Source organism: Ctenopharyngodon idella, chromosome 16, assembly GCF_019924925.1.
Source record: "Ctenopharyngodon idella isolate HZGC_01 chromosome 16, HZGC01, whole genome shotgun sequence".
In the NCBI taxonomy this organism is placed as follows: Eukaryota; Metazoa; Chordata; class Actinopteri; order Cypriniformes; family Xenocyprididae; genus Ctenopharyngodon; species Ctenopharyngodon idella.
In genome coordinates, this window is record NC_067235.1 from 15,019,463 (window position 1) to 15,042,340 (window position 22,878).

A 22,878-nucleotide genomic window follows, 5' to 3' on the forward strand; every position below is an offset into this window, starting at 1 on the left:
CCCTGCAGGCTTAATAAACAAACTCCAGCTGGTATATAAATAAAGGCTACTTGATTTGACATGTGTAGCACATCTTCTTCAAGGACCCCTGAGGGTCCACTGACCCACAGCTCATTTAAATCAGGGCTTCTTGTTTTCACCAGCTTCTTTTGACGTCTTTTAGTACTGTGATTCTAATAAAGAAAACTCCTCATCCATATTTGAAATTGCAGGTTACATATTTTTTTTGCACCTAGATTTATTAAAATTTGTTTTACCTTAAATATTTAAATATTCTTAAATACAAATAAATTGACCACACTTGGATGATTTCTAATCTTTTAAGCATTTTTGCCACAATGGACTGTGTAATATTGAACACTTCTTGGATATTATGCAATTTAGTCAAGAGCCTAAGATGTAATTAGATCTCAAAACTGTAAACCTCCTGTTATCTTCTTCAATCTCACTTAATCCAGCAGAGCTGCAGACTTGAGCTTCACAGTAGGAAGAATTTAGTAAATGCGAAAGTGATAGCTAGTAGGAAGAAGGGAGATCAAGAGAGACTTCAGGGAACAGCAGGGACTGAATAAAGTGTTAGCAGACACACTGAATGACAGGTGGAACACATTGGGACACTACTGACGTACAGGAGTAAAGAGAGAGAGCGAGAGAAAGAGTGAGACGCTGGGAAGGGGCTGCATACCTCACTGCTGTAGTACATGGCTATCTGGGATGGAAACGAGTAGAGGAATTTTGGAGGGAAAAGGGAGAGCAAGGGAGAGAGCGAGCAGAAGAAGGTGGTAAGCATGAGTGAGGGTCGTCAGACTCATTAAGGATCAAGAGAGAGAGAGAGCACAGATATAAAAATACTCAGTAGCAACTGGCACTCACTCTTGCACCGTGACATCTGATTAACTGCTTGTCGATCTCAGTTGTATGTTGATAACGAGCAACGGACAGTTTGACTCAGAGCTCATTCCTGTACAGATGGGAAAGAGACAGTGAGAGAGAAACTGTTTCCAAGACTTCCTGAAAGACACTGCAACGTTGGACAATGACTGTGAGTTAAATACTGAAATTATGGATATTAATACACATTAACAAGTACGTATTTGAAATGAATACATAACCAAATAATATCTGATTTCACTAATGAGTGTTTTGCGAATGGCGGCTTTACAGGAGTAACACGTAACTAAATAACATTTCAGGTTATATCCTGCTAAATCCATTAAAGCTGTGCTATACACCTGTGGATAATATAAAGCGCTCCAGCACATACTGCACATATTTTGCAATAGTGGCACTCAATGAAAATTGTTGTCACTGCAATATAACATTACATGTATACTGCGGTAGATAGATAGATAGATAGATAGATAGATAGATAGATAATAGATAGATAGATAGATTTACTTGCACGTAATTCTGCTTAATTTACTGTTAGTACTTATACATGTAATGTGTAACAAGGACATTGTAAAATAAATTGATAAGGTATTATAAATTGTGCAATAGTGTATGGCACACAGTGAAAAGGGTTGTCACTGCAATTAAATGAGAAAGAATGTTTGAGTTTGACAGTAAAAAATATTCAGAATTGTTCATCAGTGCCAGATATCATTCATATAAAACTTTGGTTGCACTTTACAGTATGTGTACTTACAGTGTGCTTACCTAAGAAAGTACAGGATAACATGAGTTAAGGTTAGGTTTAGGTGTAAGTTGAGGGTTATTACATAGTTATTATCCAGTTACTGTAATTGCTATAATAACATAGTACGTACATAGGGAACAGGACTGTAAAATAAAGTGCTACCAAAACTTTAAATGGACTGAAGTGCAATAAAGTAATGTTTCAAAAACTGATTTACAAGGGCTTGAATGTGTAACATCATATAAAGGTTATAATGCCTAATGGCAAAGCACAGAAAACACTCTTAATTTACATGAAGGTTGCATGGAAAATGTGACAAGCTGTAGCATATGCACGTCCACTCCTGGAGCCTTATCAAAGGCTACTAGAAACGTCTATCAATAAGATAAAGTCAGCTCTGGTGGTTTTGTTCTCAATGCCTAGCAACGAACTCATACAACCACTTCACTAGGCCCACATCACAGACTTATAAAGTCGTAACAGAATCCCACACAATTACATGTTCTTTGATGGTATTTTCCACACGTGTTCTCGCTCCTCAGCTGTGTGGTGTTAGTAAAGGTTGCATAGATTGACAAAGCAAAAAAATGAATGCAGACGCACACAGGACTGGTGTGACGCACACTTCTAGGAACTTTAATTAACAAAGGTCCTTGATAAATATATAGGGTGTAATGTATATGATCTGCTTGCTTTGTGTTATGTAAAAATGCATTTGTAACATGCGCCCTAGCTATTTCAGGGCCGTCGAGGTGTTAATGGGCTTATGGTATTGTTTGACCAACCTCTGTCTGACATAAAAGTGAAGGCTGGTGAAAGTACTGACAGATGGGAAGTTCAACTGTCATGCAACTATCATTATTACATGGCTCACTGGAATACATGAATCTCTGTTGCACAATTCTGTGGTCAGACATTTTTGTGTTGTCTCAAGCAACCAACTTCCTAATAGCGATTGTAGTCTCTATTCTTTAATTTCACGCCCATTATGACAAAATATACACCGATCAGGCATAACATTATGACCACCTTCCTAATATTGTGTTGGTCCCCCTTTTGCTGCCAAAACAGCCCTAACCCGTCGAGGTATGGACTCCACTAGACCCCTGAAGGTGTGCTGTGGTATCTGGCACCAAGATGTTAGCAGCAGATCCTTTAAGTCCTATAAGTTGCGAGGTGGGGCCTCCATGGATCGGACTTGTTTGTTCAGCACATCCCACAGATGCTCGATTGGATTGAGATCTGGGGAATTTGGAGGCCAAGTCAACACCTCAAACTCATTGTTGTGCTCCTCAAACCATTCCTGAACCATTTTTGCTTTGTGGCAGGGTGCATTATCCTGCTGAAAGAGGCCACAGCCACCAGGGAACACCGTTTCCATGAAAGAGTATACATGGTCTGCAACAATGCTTAGGTAGGTGGTACGTGTCAAAGTAACATCCACATGGATGGCAGGACCCAAGGTTTCCCAGCAGAACATTGCCCAAAGCATCACACTGCCTCCGCTGGCTTGCCTTCTTCCCATAGTGCATCCTGGTGCTATGTATTTCCCAGGTAAGTGACACACATGCACCCGTCCAGCCCCATACGCAACAAACTGCGATGCACTGTGTATTGTGACACCTTTCTATCAGAACCAGCATTTACTTCTTGAGCAATTTGAGCTACAGGAGCTCGTCTGTTGGATCGGACCACACGGGCCAGCCTTCGCTTCCCACGTGCATCAGTGAGCCTCGGCCGCCCATGACCCTGTCACCGGTTCACCACTTTTCCTTCCTTGGATCGCTTTTGATAGATACTGATCACTGCAGACTGGGAACACCCCACAAGAGCTGCAGTTTTGGAGATGCTCTGACCCAGTCTTCTAGCCATCACAATTTGGCCCTTGTCAAACTCGCTCAAATCCTTACGCTTGCCCATTTTTCCTGCTTCTAACACATCAACTTTGAGGATAAAATGTTCACTTGCTGCATAATATATCCCACCCACTAACAGGTGCCGTGATGAAGAGATAATCAGTGTTATTCACTTCACCTGTCAGTGGTCATCATGTTATGCCTGATCGGTGTATCAGTAACTACTATACCGGTTATCTGTTGATATTAGATCAGTATCAGTCGATATTGGATATTAAATTCATTTACACTGTTTTTCCATTTTTCCAGTTTTTCCATTGTCTTCATCTAACACTCATTTAAAGTATATCTTTAAAAACATTAATAACATTTATAAAAACATTAATAGAATTTCTATAAAGCAGCATGTTTGGGGTTGATTAGGGAGAGATTGAAAGTGTAAAATGTAAAAATAGTCTCTGTACAAATAATTACATTAATTCTTGCATATCAAAATAAGTATTAAAACACTAATAATTTAATAACACTGATAAATGTAATATTTAGAAAATGTTAAAACAAATATCCATTTTCATTTCATTCAATTATTTGGTAACACTTTACAATAAGGTTCATTGGTTAACCATTAGTTAATGTATTAACTAACATGAACTAACCATGAGCAATACATTTGTTACTGTATTTACTAATCTTCGTTAACGTTAGTTAATGAAAATACAGTTGTTCATTGTATGTTCATGTTAGTTCAGTGCATTAACTAATGTCAACAAGATTTTAATAATGTATTAGTAAATGTTGAAATTAACATTAACAAAGATTAATAAATGCTGTATAAGTGCAGTTCATTATTAGTTCATGTTAACTAATGTAGTTAACTAATGTTAACTAATGAACCTTATTGTAAAGTGTTACCAATTATTTAGACAAAACAATTTCAGATTTTAATACTCTGGCATTTATCAGTTATCAGCCATAACATGACAATAATCATCAGCTTATTGGTATCAGACAAAATATTTTTTTCATAACTTTCATTTTTACAAAGATCAAGTTGGCATCACATAAAAAAAAAGTGGAGGGCTTCACACAGCATATAATTGATAATCATCAGTGTATGATTAAAGAATGAAATGGAAGTTGAGATTGTCTTTTTTTTTTTTTTTTCCTATTGTGATGTATATATTTAAGTAAAACAGCTTCTCAAACAAGAAAAAATGTAGGACGGGACTTTATTTTGTCTTTTCGGAATTGATTGGATTTTTGGATTGTTGTGGTTTTACTATTCTCAAGTGTTTAAAAAAAATCACTTACAATAAATAATGCAATATTCCATTAAAAAAAGAATTTGATTTCATAGTGACTTTAAAATGTAAATTTTGCTGTTGTTTTCTTGTCAGACTGCACCTAGAGAGCTGGATGAGCTGTGCTACCTCACGGCTCAGTCCATGACATCACTGGTGACATCAGAGCACTTCAAGCTGATCAAAAAGCTGGGAGAGGGGTCGTATGGCAAAGTGATGCTGGCGGTGCATCAGAAGAGAGGTCAGTTGATTTGTGCTTACCTGTTTTGTTCAGGTTGAGCTCTAAACTAATAGCATTGTAACACAAAGACAGGGTGCGTATTTGGTGAAGATGAAGCACTTCTCACTTTAGAAATCTTTGAACTTCCAGGAACCCCAATGGCTCTGAAGTTCTTCCCCCGTCGCTCTACCTCTCTCCAAGCTTTCCTGCGTGAATACAATCTGTCTGTCTCCTATTGCACACACCCGTCTCTGACGCGGGCTATAGGCATCTTCTACTCCACGCCTTCTCACTATGTCTTCGCCCAGGAGGCTGGTCTCTATGGCGACCTGTATGATGTCATTGTGTCAGAGGTCAGTAAATGCAGCAGAATTTAAAATTATGTCATCCTTTACACACCCTCAGGTTGTTCAGAAGAGATTTAGATGACCGCTAGACAACTTTACAGTGGCTCCTCTTCATTACAGGGCCCGGGACAATGGTCCTGGTCCTCTGACGACAGTCCTGATCTAGGGCTGTCAAAATAATCATGATACACCGTGATGAGTAGAGAATTTTTTGCAGTGACGTCTTTCCAGGGAACAACGTGTCTTTGATTTTTCAGGCACGTACATGTTCCCTGATATGCTCCCGTGTACTTAATCTCCTGCCAAAACAACTGCTCCTATCATCAGCCTTGATACAATAATGCAATTTAATGAGAGTACTTAGTGTACTGCTGAGGAGCAGATTAGAACACAGACTTTCCGTCATATCATAACTCATAGGAATGACTGTTGTACAAACATTATTGCCAAAGCATCAATACACACAGCAAATGCATTGAAAAGAAAAGAAAAATGATAAATAAATTAAAATAAGGCCATGCTTAAATCAATAAATAAATTAATTAATTAATAAATAATGAACATATACAAATAGCAATATTACTGAAAAAAGGACAACAAGGTGACCTTAATGGTTAATTAAATAAATTAATAAATAAATAAACACAATTATCAATAATATTATTATTTTAAAAAGGAAAATAATGTGCCATAAATAAATGAACAAACAAATAAGTGAATAAATAAATAAACAAATAAATAAGCAAGCATATACAAATATTATTGAAATTATTAAAAAATATTATTGAAAAAGGACAACAAAGTCACCTTAATGGTTGAATAAACAAACAAACAAGCAAATAAATAAATGAGCATATACAAATAGCAATATAAATGAAAAAGGACAACAAGGTGCCCTTTATGGTTAAATAAATAAATAAATACAATTATCAATAATAATATTTTTTTAAAAGGAAAATAAGGTGCCATAAACAAACAAACAAACAAATAAATAAATAATGAGCATATACAAATAGCAATATTATTGAAAAAGGACAACAGCGTGGCCTTAATGGTTAAATAAATAAATAAATAAGCATATTGCAATATTACTGAAAAAAGGACAACAAGATGACCTTAATGGTTAATTAATTAATTAATTAAACACAATTATCAATAATAATATTATTTTAAAAAGGGAAATAATGTGCCATAAATAAACAAACAATTAAATAAATAAATAAATAAATAAATAAATAAATAAATAAATAAATAAATAAGCAAATAAATTAGCAAGCATATACAAATAGCAAAATAACTGAAAAAGGACAACAAGGTGCCCTTTATGGTCAAATAAATAAATAAATACAATTATCAATAATAATATTATTTAAAAAGGAAAATAAGGTGCCATAAGTAAATAAACAATTAAATAAACAAATAAATAAATAAACAAATAAGCAAGCATATACAAATAGCAATATTATTGAAAAAGGACAACAAGATCACCTTAATGGATAAATAAATAAACACAATTATCAATAATAATATTATTATTTTTAAAAAAATGGATGGATGGATGGATGGATAAATATATCAAGAATGTTATTATTGTAAAAAGGAAAATAAGGTGCCAGAAATGGAAATAAATAAATACAACAACAAAACATCAGCAACAACAATAATAATAAATGAACACATAAAAATAGAAATAACAATATTAATGAAAAAAGGAAAATAACATGCCAGAAATTGCTAATTGTTGGCAGAAATAATTGTTAATCATTATTATTATTATTATTATTATAAAATCCTTATAAAAAAAACTTTTTTCTCTGTTTTTCTGCAGGAGGGGGTGAGTGAGGAGTGTGCTCAGCGTGTGATGTCTCAGTTGAGTGGTGCTGTGTCTCACCTGCATTCCCTTGGCTTTGTGCACCGTGACATCAAGCCAGAGAACATCTTCTTGTGTGACCGTGTTTGTCGCTGGGTCAAACTGGGCGACTTCGGCCTGGCGCGGGCACAGGGGACAAAGGTCCGTGCTGTGTGGTACAACTCCCCTTTCTGTGTGCCCGAGATGGAGTGCGCTAAGACAGTCAATGAGGCAGAGGAGGAAGCAGAGGACATCTGGATGTCCGTGGAGCCCAGTTTGGATACTTGGGCTTTAGGGATCCTCATATACTGCCTGCTGACGAGCTGCTTTCCCTGGGAGGAGACCACTTCTGATGACCCTTCCTACTGCAAGTACAGAGACTGGTTCAATCAAACCAAACAGAGAGAGGAGAGGGTCAGAGGACAGAACGGACTGAGGGAGGGAGATCATTGTGAAAAGCAAAACACTGTGAGAGAGGAGAATGAGGCTGAATTAGAAGTTGCCCCTCAGTTTGACTCTTTAAGCTCATTCGTCCTCATTCTTCTGAGAAAGCTGCTAAACCCGCTGCCCTGGCTTCGCCCCGGGCCTGAAGAGATCCTGTCCTACCTTGGAGGACCTTGGTTGCTGAAGACAGAGAAAGAGGAGATGAGGAGAGAGCAGGAGGCGCACATGGAGGCCAAGAAGATCCACGAGAGAGGAGGGGTGGAAGAGGGAAAAGAGATATTGGGAAGGAGGGAGAGATAAAGTTAATGTATGACAGCAATATTATAAACAGATGTACTTTATATTCAAGAGTTTTTATATAGTGTTTATATTTTGGAATATTAGTTTTTTTTACAAATAGACTAGTTTTTATAAAAATAACTTGATGTATAAGTAGACTATATGTACAATCAGATGCGTGAACTTTTTAACACACACTTGTACAGTGGCCCCTAGAGTGTTTGGACACTTATAATATGAATTATTAATCTAAAATTATTATTAATAATTTTAATTATTAAAGTATTAATGCCATTGCATTTGAGAACAAATTATCCAACCAAGTTGCATTTATTTTAAAGATACTGTAAAGATTTTTTTTAATTGTAAGTAAAATATATAGGCTACTTCAATTCAAAGTTTAGGACTGATTTTGTAATGTAAAGTCTCTTATGTTCACCAATTAAGGCTGCATGTATTTGATCAAATACAGCAATATTGTGGAATATTATTACAATTTAAAATAACTGTTTTCTATTTGAATATATTTTAAAATGTAATTTATTCCTGTGATGGTAAAGCTGAATTTTCAGCATCATTACTCCAGTCTTTGGTGTCAAATCATTCTAATATGCTGATTCGGTGCTAAAGAAACATTTATTATTACCAATGTTGAAAACAGTTGTGCTGCGTAATATTTTTGTGGAAACCATTATCCATTTTTCTGGGTTCTTTGATGAATAGAAAGTTCAATAGAACAGCAGCATTTATTTTATAATAATATTAATAATATTTAACTATGATAGGATTTACCAAAAAAAAAAAAAAAAACTTTGTCTTTTGTCTTTTTGGACAACTTATTATTACTATCCAAACACGTCAGCGGTTAATTTTTCATACAAGTATGACTCCAAATACTACAATAATTCAATGTTTCTCCTATTGTGTTGATAATACTGAAACCAGCAATACTTCAATGCCTAATTCAGTTCTTCTCAGGTGCAACGTATAAGCAATCTCTCAACGTGTAGAGAGGTAAATAGGTACTGTAGATGAGGAGCTGCTCATCAGATGTGGGTGGAATACATAAACACTCTCTCTACCTCAAACCAGTTGTTTTGATAGCCGTACCTTGTTTGTTCATGTTTGAATAAACTTGTTTGTTTTGGTGACTCATTTACTCTCTTCAGTCTGTTATACAATATGCACTTCTCAAATTGCACTTATAAGTTGACATCCCCATATGCGTATATCAGCATTTGTTGATGAACTCATGCATTATCACACTTCAGATGGTCCGAAGAGAACAGATATATTGGCAGGCTGGTTGAAATACAGCTCCGCACCACTCTAAATAGGACAAGAGTGGTGTGAAATGTTAAACAAACACAGGTACAATGCGGGGTGGGTGTCAGGTTAGTGTTGTTCTGGGATTCAGTGGATCAGTTCAGATATGTGCGGGCGACTCCAACTTTCCAGCTGTCCACACTGTTGCACCATCAAAACTGCCTTGTCCTATCTGCAACCAGTGCTAGGTAAATTACCTACAAATTGTGTAGTCCGTTAATGAATACAAACAAAAATTGTAGTTAGTAATGTAATCTATTACATTACACATTTTAGGTAAAGTAATCAGTTTAGTTTTGACTATTTTTAAATTACTTTTGACCTAACTCATTTATCACATTGATTTGAATAGGACATCTTGTACCATACTGATATGTGAAAATACAAAGAGAAAGATAACGTATTCAATTTTTGTTATCAACAAAATGAATTGCATTAAGCATTACGTCAGGGTTTCCAAAACTGGGGTTTGTGAAGGAACTGCAGGAGGTTTGTAAGTTGATGAGAGCTAATAATTAATTACATACATAAAATATAATCTAATTTCAAGTATTTCATTTTTGCAATCTGATTATGTAATCTAGTTAACGCTCAAAATAATTAATTAGTTTGAGTAGGACAAACTTATATTAAACAAATTAGTTCAGTCAAATTAACTTTTATGAGTATTTAGTACTTTCTCTTTCTTTCAAGTTCACAGAACTGATATATTTTAAGTAAACTGTCATTGTTTTGAGTTTTATGAACTTATTTCTTTTAATTTAGAAAAAAATTCAGTTTAACTGAAACTGGGCTGGGATTTCTATTTCCCAGCATGCTTTGCCCATGACACTCGAAAAGGAGAGTAAATGCTAAAATTAAGTGTTATATAGGGCACTCTTTTAACGATCTAAGCACATGGTGTAAAGCGCATGTCTTAGGGCATGTCCGAATCCACTTTTGCTAGTGTAACGACGGGAAAAATGGTCTGCACGCCCGGCGCATGGTCTAAAAAGGTTGTCCCTATTCTCTTAATAAGTAATGGGTGTGTTTTGGGCATAACGTGCAATAAGCCAATCAGAGACTCATCTCCCATTCCCTTTAAAAGCCAGTTGCGCTCGTGCCATGGTGGATTCACTATTTACATGGTGGAATTTGCTGGCGGAAAAACTGAACGCTTCTCTAGTGAGGAAACGGATCTGCTCGTGCACGAGGTTAAAGCGTGCGAGCAGACCATCTACGGGAAAAGCCGGATTTCACCAAAGCATTTTTATCTTTATGCACACAATAATAATCTTTTACATTGTAATCCTTTCATTTTTAATATTTGGCATGTTTGTGTGCTGCTGTGCATCCATGTGTGTGTAATAAGCAGAGTGTATGCGCGTTGTGCACCCGCATATAGGCGCATATTACTAACACACTCTTTAAATAACAAAATAAATATTGCACCATTGACTTTAGACCAGGTTTTAGTTGGTCAATGGTGCAGTCTATTTCAGTTGCCTCAAAATAGCAACACGCTAACAATGCGCCTGAACACACCTCTTTTTCAGACCAGCATGCCCATGCGCGCACAAATGGGAGCAAATGCATTTGTTATTTAAATAACATGGCGCAGGACGTGAAAATGATAACTGCGTCGGGCTTGCGTCACGCCTGCCGCTGCATTGCGCTGGGTGTATGATAGGGCCCCTAGTGTTTTTTGTGCAAGATTAATGTTAAGTGGGAGATTTAGTAGTGATTAATGTTTTGTTATGCTAATTTAGAAGAGTTTCTGTTAATGTGGGCTTTTTGAGAGTTACCATCATGGTGACAGTGGTGCATGTGGCTTGGTTTGAAAGCAAGTATGTTAAATGCTTTATATTTCTGCACTCATTCAGCAAGTGCTGTATTGTTAACATGTTAGAAAGTTAGCATTTTCTGAATTAGCTTGTTATAGCTAGCTTACATTGATAAAAATGTTCACATTGAGGTTAAATAAAAATGTTAAATGTATGAATTAGTGTACTCAAACATTTAAGTTAAAAATAATTAAAATGAGTACAAAATAAAAAAATTAAAAAAAAGAACTCTGCCAGTTCTGCTTACTTAAATGCTGAATTTCTTAACTTAAAAATTTTGAGGCAACTGATTGCCTCAAACAATCTACATTTATTGTTTCTCTGACCCCCTCAATGAATCCTAAAGGTCTGCTCTATCAGCTCTGGCCTTCACTATGAGGCCTATGTGAGCCCTTCTGCAGATGGTTTTATAAATAGCCTCAGGTCCATCTATTTAGACTGTCGAACACATCAGCACCTTTCTGTGTCCCCTCTTTGCACCCTGTATCGCTCTCCCTGTACATGTTCTTTGCCATCTTGACTTTCCCTCATGCCACCTCTTCATTTCTTTGACTAAACACTGTGATCTGTCCTTCTCCAGTTGGGTACAGGTCATTGATTTCACTCACAGGCTGAACTGCACATCTCAATGATGCATTAATGCAGTCCAATGAGAGTCACCTCTGCCCTCTCTCTTTTTCCCCCAGTCGATGGCATTGAGATACTCTTATGATAGATGATGAGGTCTAAAGCATTTTGTATTCTGTGTTTCATTGATAGCCAATCAGTGTTGCTTCACATCTTCCAGGAAATTAAGCAACACAATTTAGAGATGCACAAAATCAAGTGTATTGTATGTTAAATGTTCTGAGCTGTAGAGGAGCTTCAATTGTGACTTAGCCAACAAAACAGACTGAGCTTTAGGGTATATAGTGGTATTATGTGTGGAAAAAAATGTTTTAGCTAATTAAATATGAACATTGAAACAATTTTAGTGCTATTTTTTTGTTGATTTCCTCTTTGAAGGCATCTAAAGGGCGGATTTTGTAGTGACAAAGTGACCAGACATTTTTCGCTTTCAACATGAGTTGGCAATTTCTGATGATACAAGCAATAGAAACTGTTGGCAATACGTAGTTTTTTGTCTTTTTACAAATATATATATATATATATATATATATATATATATATATATATATCTGCACCTGGGCTCAATTCCTACAAACAGGGGCCCTGTCAAACAACACATACTGTAGATCTCAGTTTGATATCTGCATGTGCACACATAATAATTATTAATATTTTTATTATTAGTCTCATTCATTTTGCAGCTAGTAAAACTGAATCTCAGACATAAGACAAATGCACAATGTCATAAACAGATATTTGATGGCCAGTAAATTCCAGCAGACCGGGATAGACACTGCAGGGGACAGCTGGATGGAAGGACACAACAACTGATGAGTTGTGGGAGACAGATAGAGCGCAATGGATCATGAAAATGACAGGAGAAGAGCTTGACTGCAAGAACAGAGCCAAGGACAGCAATGTGTTCAGCAGAACCTGCTACAAACCTCAGCAGAATACAGGGATAATGATTACATCGCTTAAACATATCAATATACAGATTGGCTAATCTTGATCAATAGCAGTCAACATACAAACCTGATCGTTTGCATTTACAGCAGCAAAGACCGATTCCTTTTAGCAATATCAGCAGATTCACAGTCTGGAAACATCCAGGGACCAGAATTAGAGCTGGAGTATTTATACATACAAGCACACGAGCAAGAGTTTGCAAGTTTTACATTTCTTTTATAGAGTACAACAGTTCAATAAACAAAAAGTTAATATTAAACAACTTGACACAATTTCGCTTTGTCCATTTTTGCTCATGCAGTGAAAACAGAACAAAATAAAGCTGCAAGCAGTGATGAAAGGGCCCTCGCACCTGGGCTCACCCCCACCCGTTGGCCTTAGGAAAACAGTGAACAGTGGGCGAAATGCATGTAAGCGAGTAAATACAGGAGAATTATGGCAAAGTCATTTCAAAATGCCACACTTCCTGCTGCCAACAGGTGGCGCTTTGACTGTAACTGAATATTGCCATGTAGATGTCTTCAGGCCAGGACTATTATCAAACATGTGAAGTTTGGAGCAGATCGGACATTGTATGCGCGAGGGGCACTTCTTTGAAAATGTATAGGTTGCGCTATCGAGCCATTTTGCCACACCCAATTCTGAAACCCATATCAGATGTAAATTTTCACAACTTCTGATGCATGTGGAAAGTTTCATGAGTTTTTCGAGCATGTTTAGGCCCTCAAAAATTCAATTCATTTCGGAGAAGAAGAAGAGGAAGAAGAAGAAGAAATGGAGCAATTCCAATAGGGTCCTCACACCATCGGTGTTCAGACCCTAAATAAGCCAAGCCAAAGCAGAATGATCCATTGAGCACCTATGACCAACACCGTAGTGGCACTTCCTTCCTGAGTGAAGCAGTGATTTGGAATAAATTGGTTGAGTAAATGATTCAATGACTCACCGAAAATGCACAAAAATCTTGGCGCCACCTACTGGCATACATAGGACTAGAAATAACTTTATAAAAATTTCTTGAAACTCTGAGTAGACATATTTTATATACACAAATTTTATATCTTAAATTTTTTATTTACATTTTGTATATTGTTTATTTAAAAACATGCAGCATTTTAAAAAAGCCAATATTCTTTAGTTTATGGCACAGCCGACACAGCAACACAATACCATCTGTTGGATGAATATCAGCATACTGCTTTCTGCATATTGTGTTGTAAAAACACAGAAAGCCTATTATTGAAAAATGTATTACACAACAATAAACATTTCAAACAGTTGTGTACTGCACTACATGGTTGTCACATGACATAATTTCTTGCATCTTTAATTCAGCAAGTGGCTTCCAGACCAGTTATCATCTTAGAGTTGTATGGGGTGGATAGTTACTTTGCATTTTTAATGCGATTTTGTGTCAAAGTATCCTAATTGGCAGTCCAAGAGTAGTAGTAGTAGTAAGTCACTATGTAGTAGTATGTCACTATATGCTATAATGAACATAGCCCATGATTTGCTACCTGAAATGGCAATTTACAGGTGTCGTTGTAGGGTCATTCTATGCCTGGCTTTGTAAAGACTTATTTTATACTCGCAACCAGTGCTTGAATTGAGTGGCTACACACACCCCAAGGGACTACCGGCACTTCCATTTCAAGCACTACTTGCAACTACTGCAATATCACAGCTTTGGGATTCCTAAACATCTCAGATTACCTCTCACTTGCTACTACAAACTTTCTATTATAAGCTGTCATGCATAGATCTCAGTGTAAGAAATGCTGTCAGACAGAGCCAATTGTACTATCCAAAAGAACAAATATGGTAATTTAGGTTTACAAGAACACCTGAAAGTAAGGAGGTTGCTCTTCAGTGCATTTGGGAGGGGTAGGGAGAAACATTCCTCCAATAAACAGGTCAAGATATTATATAGTGTTTACGATCTGGCACTCTTAACTTATTTTTGATCGACTCAAGGACCGTGTCTCCCTCGCTCCACCCCACATGGCATGATGAAGCACATGGAATTCCACAATCAGGTTGTTGGGTTGCTGTGTACACGGGCTTGGACTATCTCAGCTTTGGCTCTCTCCCGCTATGCCTCCATCTGTCATATGTCATCAGCTCCTCTGGTGCTCAGTTTGTCGACCTAGTTAGACTACCGTCGCCACAGCACAGTATGGATATTGGGAAATCATACAGCCATGGTGTGTCAACTGCATGATGATGATTGTCTGGCTGGGCCTAAAGGAGGCACCAGTTAAGCTAAAGGTCAATACTAGACCATTCCAGTGGCACTGTGGGTTTTCCCCATTCAAAACTGATTGTCATCCCTATAGAGGTTCAGGGTCAGTATTTGCAGTGTTTATTTTCAGCACTGGCAACTTTCCTTTCATTTACATGCCAGCCCTAAATCAGAATGTCTAATATGGTCTAAAATGTTGTCTATTAGGATTAACGCTATGACATGAATCTGGCTCAATCTGAAATAGGAAGATCAACCTTACAAAATGAGCACTACAATACACTACATTAGGAAATTACTTTAATCTGAATCACTTAAAGGACTGTGAAAATGGCAATGGGGAAAAAATGGATTACGTAGAAACTTCCCAATCAATATTGTGCTTTACATACTAGTGTGCAGAACCATCACATGCAAATATAGGTCTATATATTTTTACCTTGGATAAATAAGTTATATGATTATTGTAGGTATAATATTATTAGTTGCTCCAAACACATCACCGATTTGAATACAAAATAATTTACACGATTCATTCAGAGTTTCTGCAGAATTTATCTTCCGGGAAACACACAAGTATCTTCTGTTGCTTCCAAAGGGCAGTACTAAATGAAAAACAATGATATTCAAACAAAATAAGAAAAATTTGGACCTCTTCACCCAGTTCAAACGTCTAGCTATTTTTTTGACTTATGGATTATATGTAAACATTTTTTATGTAAAATATCTTACTCAGTACAGTACTAAACAAAAAATAACATACATTTTGTATGATCTCTCTTATTTTGTTAAAATTATTCACAATTTCACAGATTTTGCAAGTGGTTCACATACTTTTTCTTGCAACTGTATAAATACAACTGTATAATACTGTTAGACGTGTTCAGAACGGTTCAGAACAGCCAATCACTGCTCTGTGGTGACCCCTGTTGGTACATAGATTATATGGTCGAACAGTCAGGGTGATTTTGCCAAGTAAAAAGTTCCTGGGTCAACGTATTTTGTTGATCCTGGAACAACATTCCTGTCTGAAAATTTAGTCCTAACCCTATCCCTACCCCTAAACCTAGCCCTAACCATTAGTTATCCCTAAAATCAGAGGGAAATGATAGGTGAATAACACTGATGTAGAAGCACCTAACCCTGTGGTTGTAAGCCTAAACTTAGGCATAAACTGTTGACTTGTCCCTCAAATCTGATTGGTTGATTGAATGTTGCTCCAGGATGAACAAAGATGTTGATCCAGGAACATGTAGGCTTGGTTATCAGGTTCACCGTGAATTACAAATGAATATTGTAGGCATATTTCTTCTGCTAGGAGTTTCTCAAAAAAGAATAACATTGTGGAAGAACATTGCTTTTATATATCTCTAATTTAAACATATTCTGGTTCAAAACACAAAAAATCTATAAATTACCTAATAATGCAGGACTGCGCCAAGACAAAATGATAAGGTCAAGCCCCCATAACATTCTCAGTTGTGTCCTCTCCTGTAATAAAAATAAATACATTAAAAAAAAGTTGTATAAATCTGTGGCAAAACCATACCATATTATCTATAATAAGGACTATACACATAACTCCAAAAATTGGATAAGAATGGGAAGTGCGAATGAGCAATAGAAAGAGAGTGAGAGAGAGACAGGCGGAGGGATGTTGAGGGGAGGGAAGAGAAAGGGAGGGGAAAAGTAAAAGCCAAAGGATTCTGAAAAACACAAGGAGCAACAGAGGATTGGAAATTTGTAAGTATTCTAAAAACTAATTCTTTTGAGAATATTACATCATTACCATCATCATATAACACATCATCTAGTCATTGCTTTTAACATGCACATAAAACAGACGATAAGCATTCAGAATGTGGGTAGTGAAGAATCGTAATGAGATGAATATGTAAAAAATATGCATTACTCTTGAAAAAACTTGCAGCGGTATAAGAAATACACACTTTAAATGAAAAAGAATGCAGAATGTAAGTGTATACTGTGTGTTGATGCATGCATGCACTCTACAGTTGAGTTGTCAGTTTATGAATATATAATGGATCCCTCAGGCTAAACTATGGTTTGAGGGAATGCATAGGGGTACATATGTGTTTTTGTACGAGTGTGTGTGATTTTATGCATCTGTGTGTGTATATGTGTGTGAGTTTGTTGAGTCCACAGGGAGGGGTGGGAATGCACATTCTTTAGTGTGAGCTCATGTCTTGGACACCAAGAAATACAGGCTCAGAGGAAAAGGGAGACTTGGGGAGAGAGAAAGAAGCAGACAAAGCTGGATGGATGGAACAGCTGTAACTGATATCTTTAATGAGCGATTGAGAACAGAGAACTTATGTTCTGTGACATCAGTAATTGAGAATCTGCGTGAGTCACAGGCAAATGGAAATCTAGGTTTCAGCCATCTGCAGGTCTGTCTTCTCATACTGAATTCTTTTAGAATTCATTTGCTTTGTCCAAGTCTTTCAAGGATGTCTATAAATGGACACATTTTGGAAGTGGCGACTCTCAAAGTGTTAACAACAGGGCCTACTAAGGAGAAAATCTGTCCTGCCGGCAAATGGATACATAGCGACTGGGCTGACAACTGAAATGTTTCTCAAAACAAAATTGCATTTGCTTTCCACAATTAAAGGGTTAGTTCAATAAAAAATGAAAATAATGTCATTTATTACTCACCCTCATGTTGTTCCACACCCGTAAGACCTTCGTTCATCTTTGGAACACAAATTAAGATATTTTTGATGAAATCTGATGGCTCAGTGAGGCCTCTATTGCCAGCAATGTCACTGAACCTCTCAAGATCCAGAAAGGTACTAAAGACATATTTAAAACAGTTCATATGACTACAGTGGTTCTACCTTTATAATAATAAAGCGACGAGAATACTTTTTGTGCACCAAAAAAACAAAATAACAACTTTTCAACAATATCTAGTGATGGCCGATTTCAAAACACTGCTTCGAAGCCTTACGCATCTTTTGTTTTGAATCAGTGGTTCGGTTTGCGTAAATGAAGCCTCATTTACTGAAATCACGTGACTTTGGCAGTTTGATATGCGCTCCGAACCACTGATTTGAAACAAAAGATTTGTTACGCTTCGGAGGTTCATGAAGCAGTGTTTTGAAATCGGCCGTCACTAGATATTGTTGAAAAATTATTTTGTTTTTTTGCCTCACAAAAACTATTCTCGTCACTTCATAACTTCATTTTTTCACACTTCATTTTAAATATGTCTTTAGTAGCTTTCTGGATCTTGAGAGGTTCAGTGACATTGCTGGCAATGCAGGCCTCACTGAGCCATCGGATTTCATCAGAAATATCTTAATTTGTTTTCCGAAGATGAATGAAGGTCTTATAGGTGTGGAACGACATGAGAGTGAGTAATAAATGACAGAATTTTCATTTTTGAGTGAACTAACCCTTTAAAGCGGATTTTCATCCAATAGGATATAAACAATAAATGCTGTTCTTTTGACTTTTTATTTATCAAAAAATCCTGGAAAAAATGTATCACAAATGTCCACAAAAACTTTCAACACTGATAATAATAAGAAATGTTTCTTGAGCAGCAAATCAGCATAAGAATGATTTCTGAAGGATCATGTGACATTAAAGACTGGAGTAATGATGCTGAAAATTCAGCTTTGTCATCACAGGAATAAATTACATTTTAAAACATATTAAAATTGAAAACAGTTATTTTAAATTGTAATAATATTTCACAATATTAGTTTTTACTGTATTTTTTAATCAAATAAATGCAGTCTTGGTGAGCATAAGACACTTCTTTCAAAAAAAATCTTGTACGTTTGAACAGTAATGTATTAATTCTTACTATTCCTAATATCTCAGCAATAACCTTATAATCTTTATTTCTTTTATTTCTTTTTTTTAACTTTATTATTATTATTCAAATACACTGAAAGCTATTTCATGGTTGTTATGATAAACATACTCATAACCGTTCTTTCTCTCTCTCTCTCCAGCCCCTGAGCTGTGATCGGACCTCGTAAAGACCCTGAAAGATGGGCAGCTATCCAGTCTCTGTGCTGCTATGCTGTTGTTTCTTTGGTAAGTTCATCAAAACAACCAAACCGAAGCCAATTCATTTAATTAATATGAATGAATGATTCTTTTTGAATGCCCAGACAACAAAACTTTTTTTTTTCCTTCTCTCACAGTACTTGTTACTGTCCGGGCACAACAAACTGGTAATTCACTATAACACTGTAACTATATTGTTAAAATGATTGTGTGAACACTTGTGTGTGCAGACCGGGCCTAGTTGTCACATTGATTATATCTCAGTAGCTATAAAGGAGTCAAAACTCCAATTACACAAACACTTGCTTTTTTAGGAGTGGTTTGGCTAGATTAGTTTCAAACACCTATACATTATATAGATATTTTCATAAATGTAGGGGGCAAGTTGTTGTGTGTTCTATCTATTGTCATTTTCTAAATAATGCAGTTAATTAAATTATCTTTTTTTGCTGTTTCATAAATAATTAGTGTTTTAATGTCATTTAAATGTATTGTTAATTTTTAACAAAAGTCTATAAAATAGTCTAATAAGTAAAAAGTAATAGAAAATCAATCAATAAAAATCAAGAAATGTCAACTTCTAAAATATTTCATCCGGTAGAAAAATAAATAAATTTAAAAACCTTGTAATCACAAATGACTGGAAAAGTTTATTGGTAATAAAAAGTGTAGAATTTAATCATTTATATATTTTATGTAATCATTTTAGTTAAATATTATTATTACACGGCTCTGTGGAATACTTGATTCTGATTGGTCAATTGTGCCATCCAGCGGTATGTTATTCCCCGATAACAACCGCTAAAAACAGATAATACAGGCTCATCCGGGTAACTGAAGTCAGCAGCGCTATACGCTTGCTAGGAACGGTTTTTCTTCGTCGAAATTTTGCGTTTTGTGAGCTAATAAAATATTAAAACTCAGTCAAATCAATATTTTGTGTACAGTTATTTAATTATGTCATCCAGTATCATGGACTTGCTCTCTCGTTTCATACAAACGCAGCTGCTGCCATTTTGCGACTATTGTTTTGTACACTGTTGGATTATAAGATAACAGGTACAATTTTAAAACAGTTTCATCTCAGATCAATATCTCTTATCCCCATAATTATTTATGTAGCGAAATGCCGTTTAATAAGTGGTGTGACTGTTAAAATGTCCGTCTAGTTTGAACTTGCCGCGCTAGCATCTGCTCTCTCCGCGGAAGCTTTACGTTTAAGGAGCTAATAAAATATTTCGATCAATATTTCATGCTTAATTATTTACTTATGTGGCAAGTAGCCGTGTAATAAATGGGATAATGTACATCCATCCGGTTATCTCAGAATAAACCCCCGACAGGGTGATCAGGACACCGACGTGAAGCATTATCTCTTACTTATTGTTATTATTATAATAAATATAATTTATAATTTTAATATAATTATGTAACCCCTTAACTGTCACTCCCATTTTTGGGGAACAGACCCCAACAATTTTTGTTTGGTCTCATGATAAAGGGGACACTTGGCAGATTATTTTTGAAGTGAAAGAAAAAATATGAAAGTGAAATATAAAAATAGTTATTGATGTTTTAGTTTAGGAAAATGTAAAATGTAAAAATATGATTTTTTATAATTTATAAAAAATATATAGTTTACAAAACTGTTTCACTCTAAAGCTGCAAGAAAATCAAAGCCAAAATTCAAAATCTAATCAAGTTGTGTTTCAAATTTTAGGTTGAAATCTCAATAATTGAGCTTTCAGTAAGATTTTGTTTGGACGCAGTACCAAACTTTTCCACTAGATGCCATCCAGGCTCCATTGGTGACCACATAAGGACTCTTCCATTTCCATATAGCCTATGGTTTAAGTGACCTGAGCCATTTATTTCCATAATGTTCATACAGTTTATGAAACTGACATCATATTCAGAAGTAGTATGGGCAGAATGGCAGCATTTGGTTTGAATTCAACCTTTAACAAAAACATAAAAGACATGCAAAAGAACAAGATTTTTCATTTTCATTGGTATTTCAAAATAAATGTCTTAACATGCCTTATGAGTCAGAAAATATTGATGTTGCAAACTAATAAATTACTGTTCCTCTGTCATTTGTCTTAAAAATCAGAAATATGAAAACTACAATTCGTCAGCTTTTAAACAATATATAGATTGTCAATAATATTTTAGGTTTAGACTAAGATATTGTTTTAAGTATATAATGGCAAACAATCCATTAGCGACAGTTAAGAGGTTACATATATCATTAAATTAATTTGTAATGGCACTCCTAGTTTCAGTAAATTAAAAAGTTGTAAAAAATGCCTCTCTTGTCGTATTGTATTAATTATATCTATTATAATTAATATTTCCAAAAAGGTATTCTTCTCATACAGCCTCAAAATCCTTGTTATGACATCTCTCCCAAAAGCCTGTTAAATGAACTGTATCTTTTTCCTGGGCCATAACGGCAGAAATGTCCTTTAGCTTTTTTGTATATATAGCCAAGACTTTAAAGTATGTGTCTATACACACACACCGACTTTCAAAAATAAACCTACCCTGAGAAATATTCACTGGAGTTAAAAGCGTAATAACTAGCTCTGATCTCCTGTACATGTTTTCAGTTTGCTGTGTTTTTCTTGCCAGAAATACAGGACACTGATGTCACTGCTTTGCAGCCACCAGGTGAGTTTGTTTAATGCGAGTACACCATGTCTATCAACACTAAGACAATAACAGTCTTGTTTCTGTCCCACAGACTGCAGAGAGGAAACATACCCCTGCACCAGGATGTACTCTGTTCATCGGCCGATAAAGAGATGTATCCATTCGCTCTGTCTCTACAGGTGGCTACACACATCTTTAATCTGCTTTCTCTTTCCTGTTGACATTCTCCTCTGCTGAACATACAAAATGAGATTTGTATTTGATATGGTGACATCTGTTTCCTCCAGCCTTCCAAGAGTCTATGTGATAAACAAGGAGATCTGTGTGAGGACCGTGTGCCAGCAAGACGAAATCCTGCTGGGTAAATCACTCAGTAACAAACTACAAAACTTTCCACTCATGTCAATTTGAACTTATGATTTTTGAATTATTTATATTGTTATAATATATTATTTTCTCTCTCTCTCTTTTCAGCTGAACTCTGTAGAGAGAAATCTGGGTGGCCAAAACGCCAAAAGAGGACAACTAGGAAACGCTGTCGCCGTGGCAACCCAAAAACCTGGGCAAACAAGGCCTAAAGTCAGATGGATTACAAAGTCAGCGAGATAAAGAAGAGAGTTCTGGGACCAACATCTTTAAACCTGTTGCACTCCTAAAAGCAAACCGAAGCGGTCACAATCATTACTGTTCATTATCACTTTTTTTTTTATCATTTTAATGCTTGTGCTTGGAACTGAAATAAGCTTGGTTGAATGCCTCAGTGTTTTTGTTTTAAGACTGTACTTTAATAGGATCACAAAGGGCATGACAATGCACAGCTTTGGTGCTGAATGTTAAAGTAGCCCACTGTATAACCACTATATGTGCTTTATATTCTTCTAGTATACTGTATATGTCCACACCAACCACTGTAAGTAAAAGACAACATCCACAATAGCAAATAAAATGTTTATATGTTTCATTTATATGTTTCAGAATTAATGTTTCACTCTCAAAGATCCTACTAATTTGTTTCGGACATGTTTTATATGTCAGGATGTAATTACTGTGCATAACATATAATCTGTTATTATAGAAAACTACCAGAAAAGATTAATATGCAGTAGAGCATAATTAATCTTTAAAGTGTTAGTTCAAAAATTAACTTTCTGTCATTAATTACTCACCCTCATCTCGTTCCAAACCCGTAAGACGTTCGTTCATCTTCAGAACACAAATTAAGATATTTGATGAAATCCAAAAGGGCTTTTTTTTTTTTTTTTATCCCCAATA

At 35.8% G+C, this 22,878-nt stretch overlaps 2 protein-coding genes across 3 annotated transcripts; both read left to right on the forward strand.

Annotated features, from left to right (window-relative positions):
• The first annotated feature begins 630 nt into the window (after nucleotides 1-630).
• sbk3 (SH3 domain binding kinase family, member 3) lies at nucleotides 631-9,090 on the forward strand. 2 transcript variants are annotated; one of them, XM_051864485.1, is made up of 5 exons: nucleotides 631-782; nucleotides 970-1,042; nucleotides 4,893-5,037; nucleotides 5,167-5,369; nucleotides 7,192-9,090. In XM_051864485.1, exons 2-5 carry the CDS (start codon nucleotides 1,037-1,039, stop codon nucleotides 7,954-7,956), a joined length of 1,119 nt encoding a protein of 372 aa, XP_051720445.1. In that variant the 5' UTR covers nucleotides 631-782; nucleotides 970-1,036; the 3' UTR covers nucleotides 7,957-9,090. The 2 variants fall into 2 exon arrangements, with proteins under 2 accessions (XP_051720445.1, XP_051720444.1); XM_051864484.1 differs by lacking the exon at nucleotides 631-782 and having other exon boundaries at nucleotides 789-1,042.
• Nucleotides 9,091-16,566: 7,476 nt separating this feature from the next.
• Nucleotides 16,567-22,571, forward strand: mfap5 (microfibril associated protein 5). The gene is made up of 7 exons (XM_051864495.1): nucleotides 16,567-16,647; nucleotides 18,894-18,978; nucleotides 19,089-19,118; nucleotides 21,586-21,624; nucleotides 21,698-21,785; nucleotides 21,894-21,967; nucleotides 22,081-22,571. Exons 2-7 carry the CDS (start codon nucleotides 18,933-18,935, stop codon nucleotides 22,182-22,184), a joined length of 381 nt encoding a protein of 126 aa, XP_051720455.1. The 5' UTR covers nucleotides 16,567-16,647; nucleotides 18,894-18,932; the 3' UTR covers nucleotides 22,185-22,571.
• The last annotated feature ends 307 nt before the right edge of the window (nucleotides 22,572-22,878 follow it).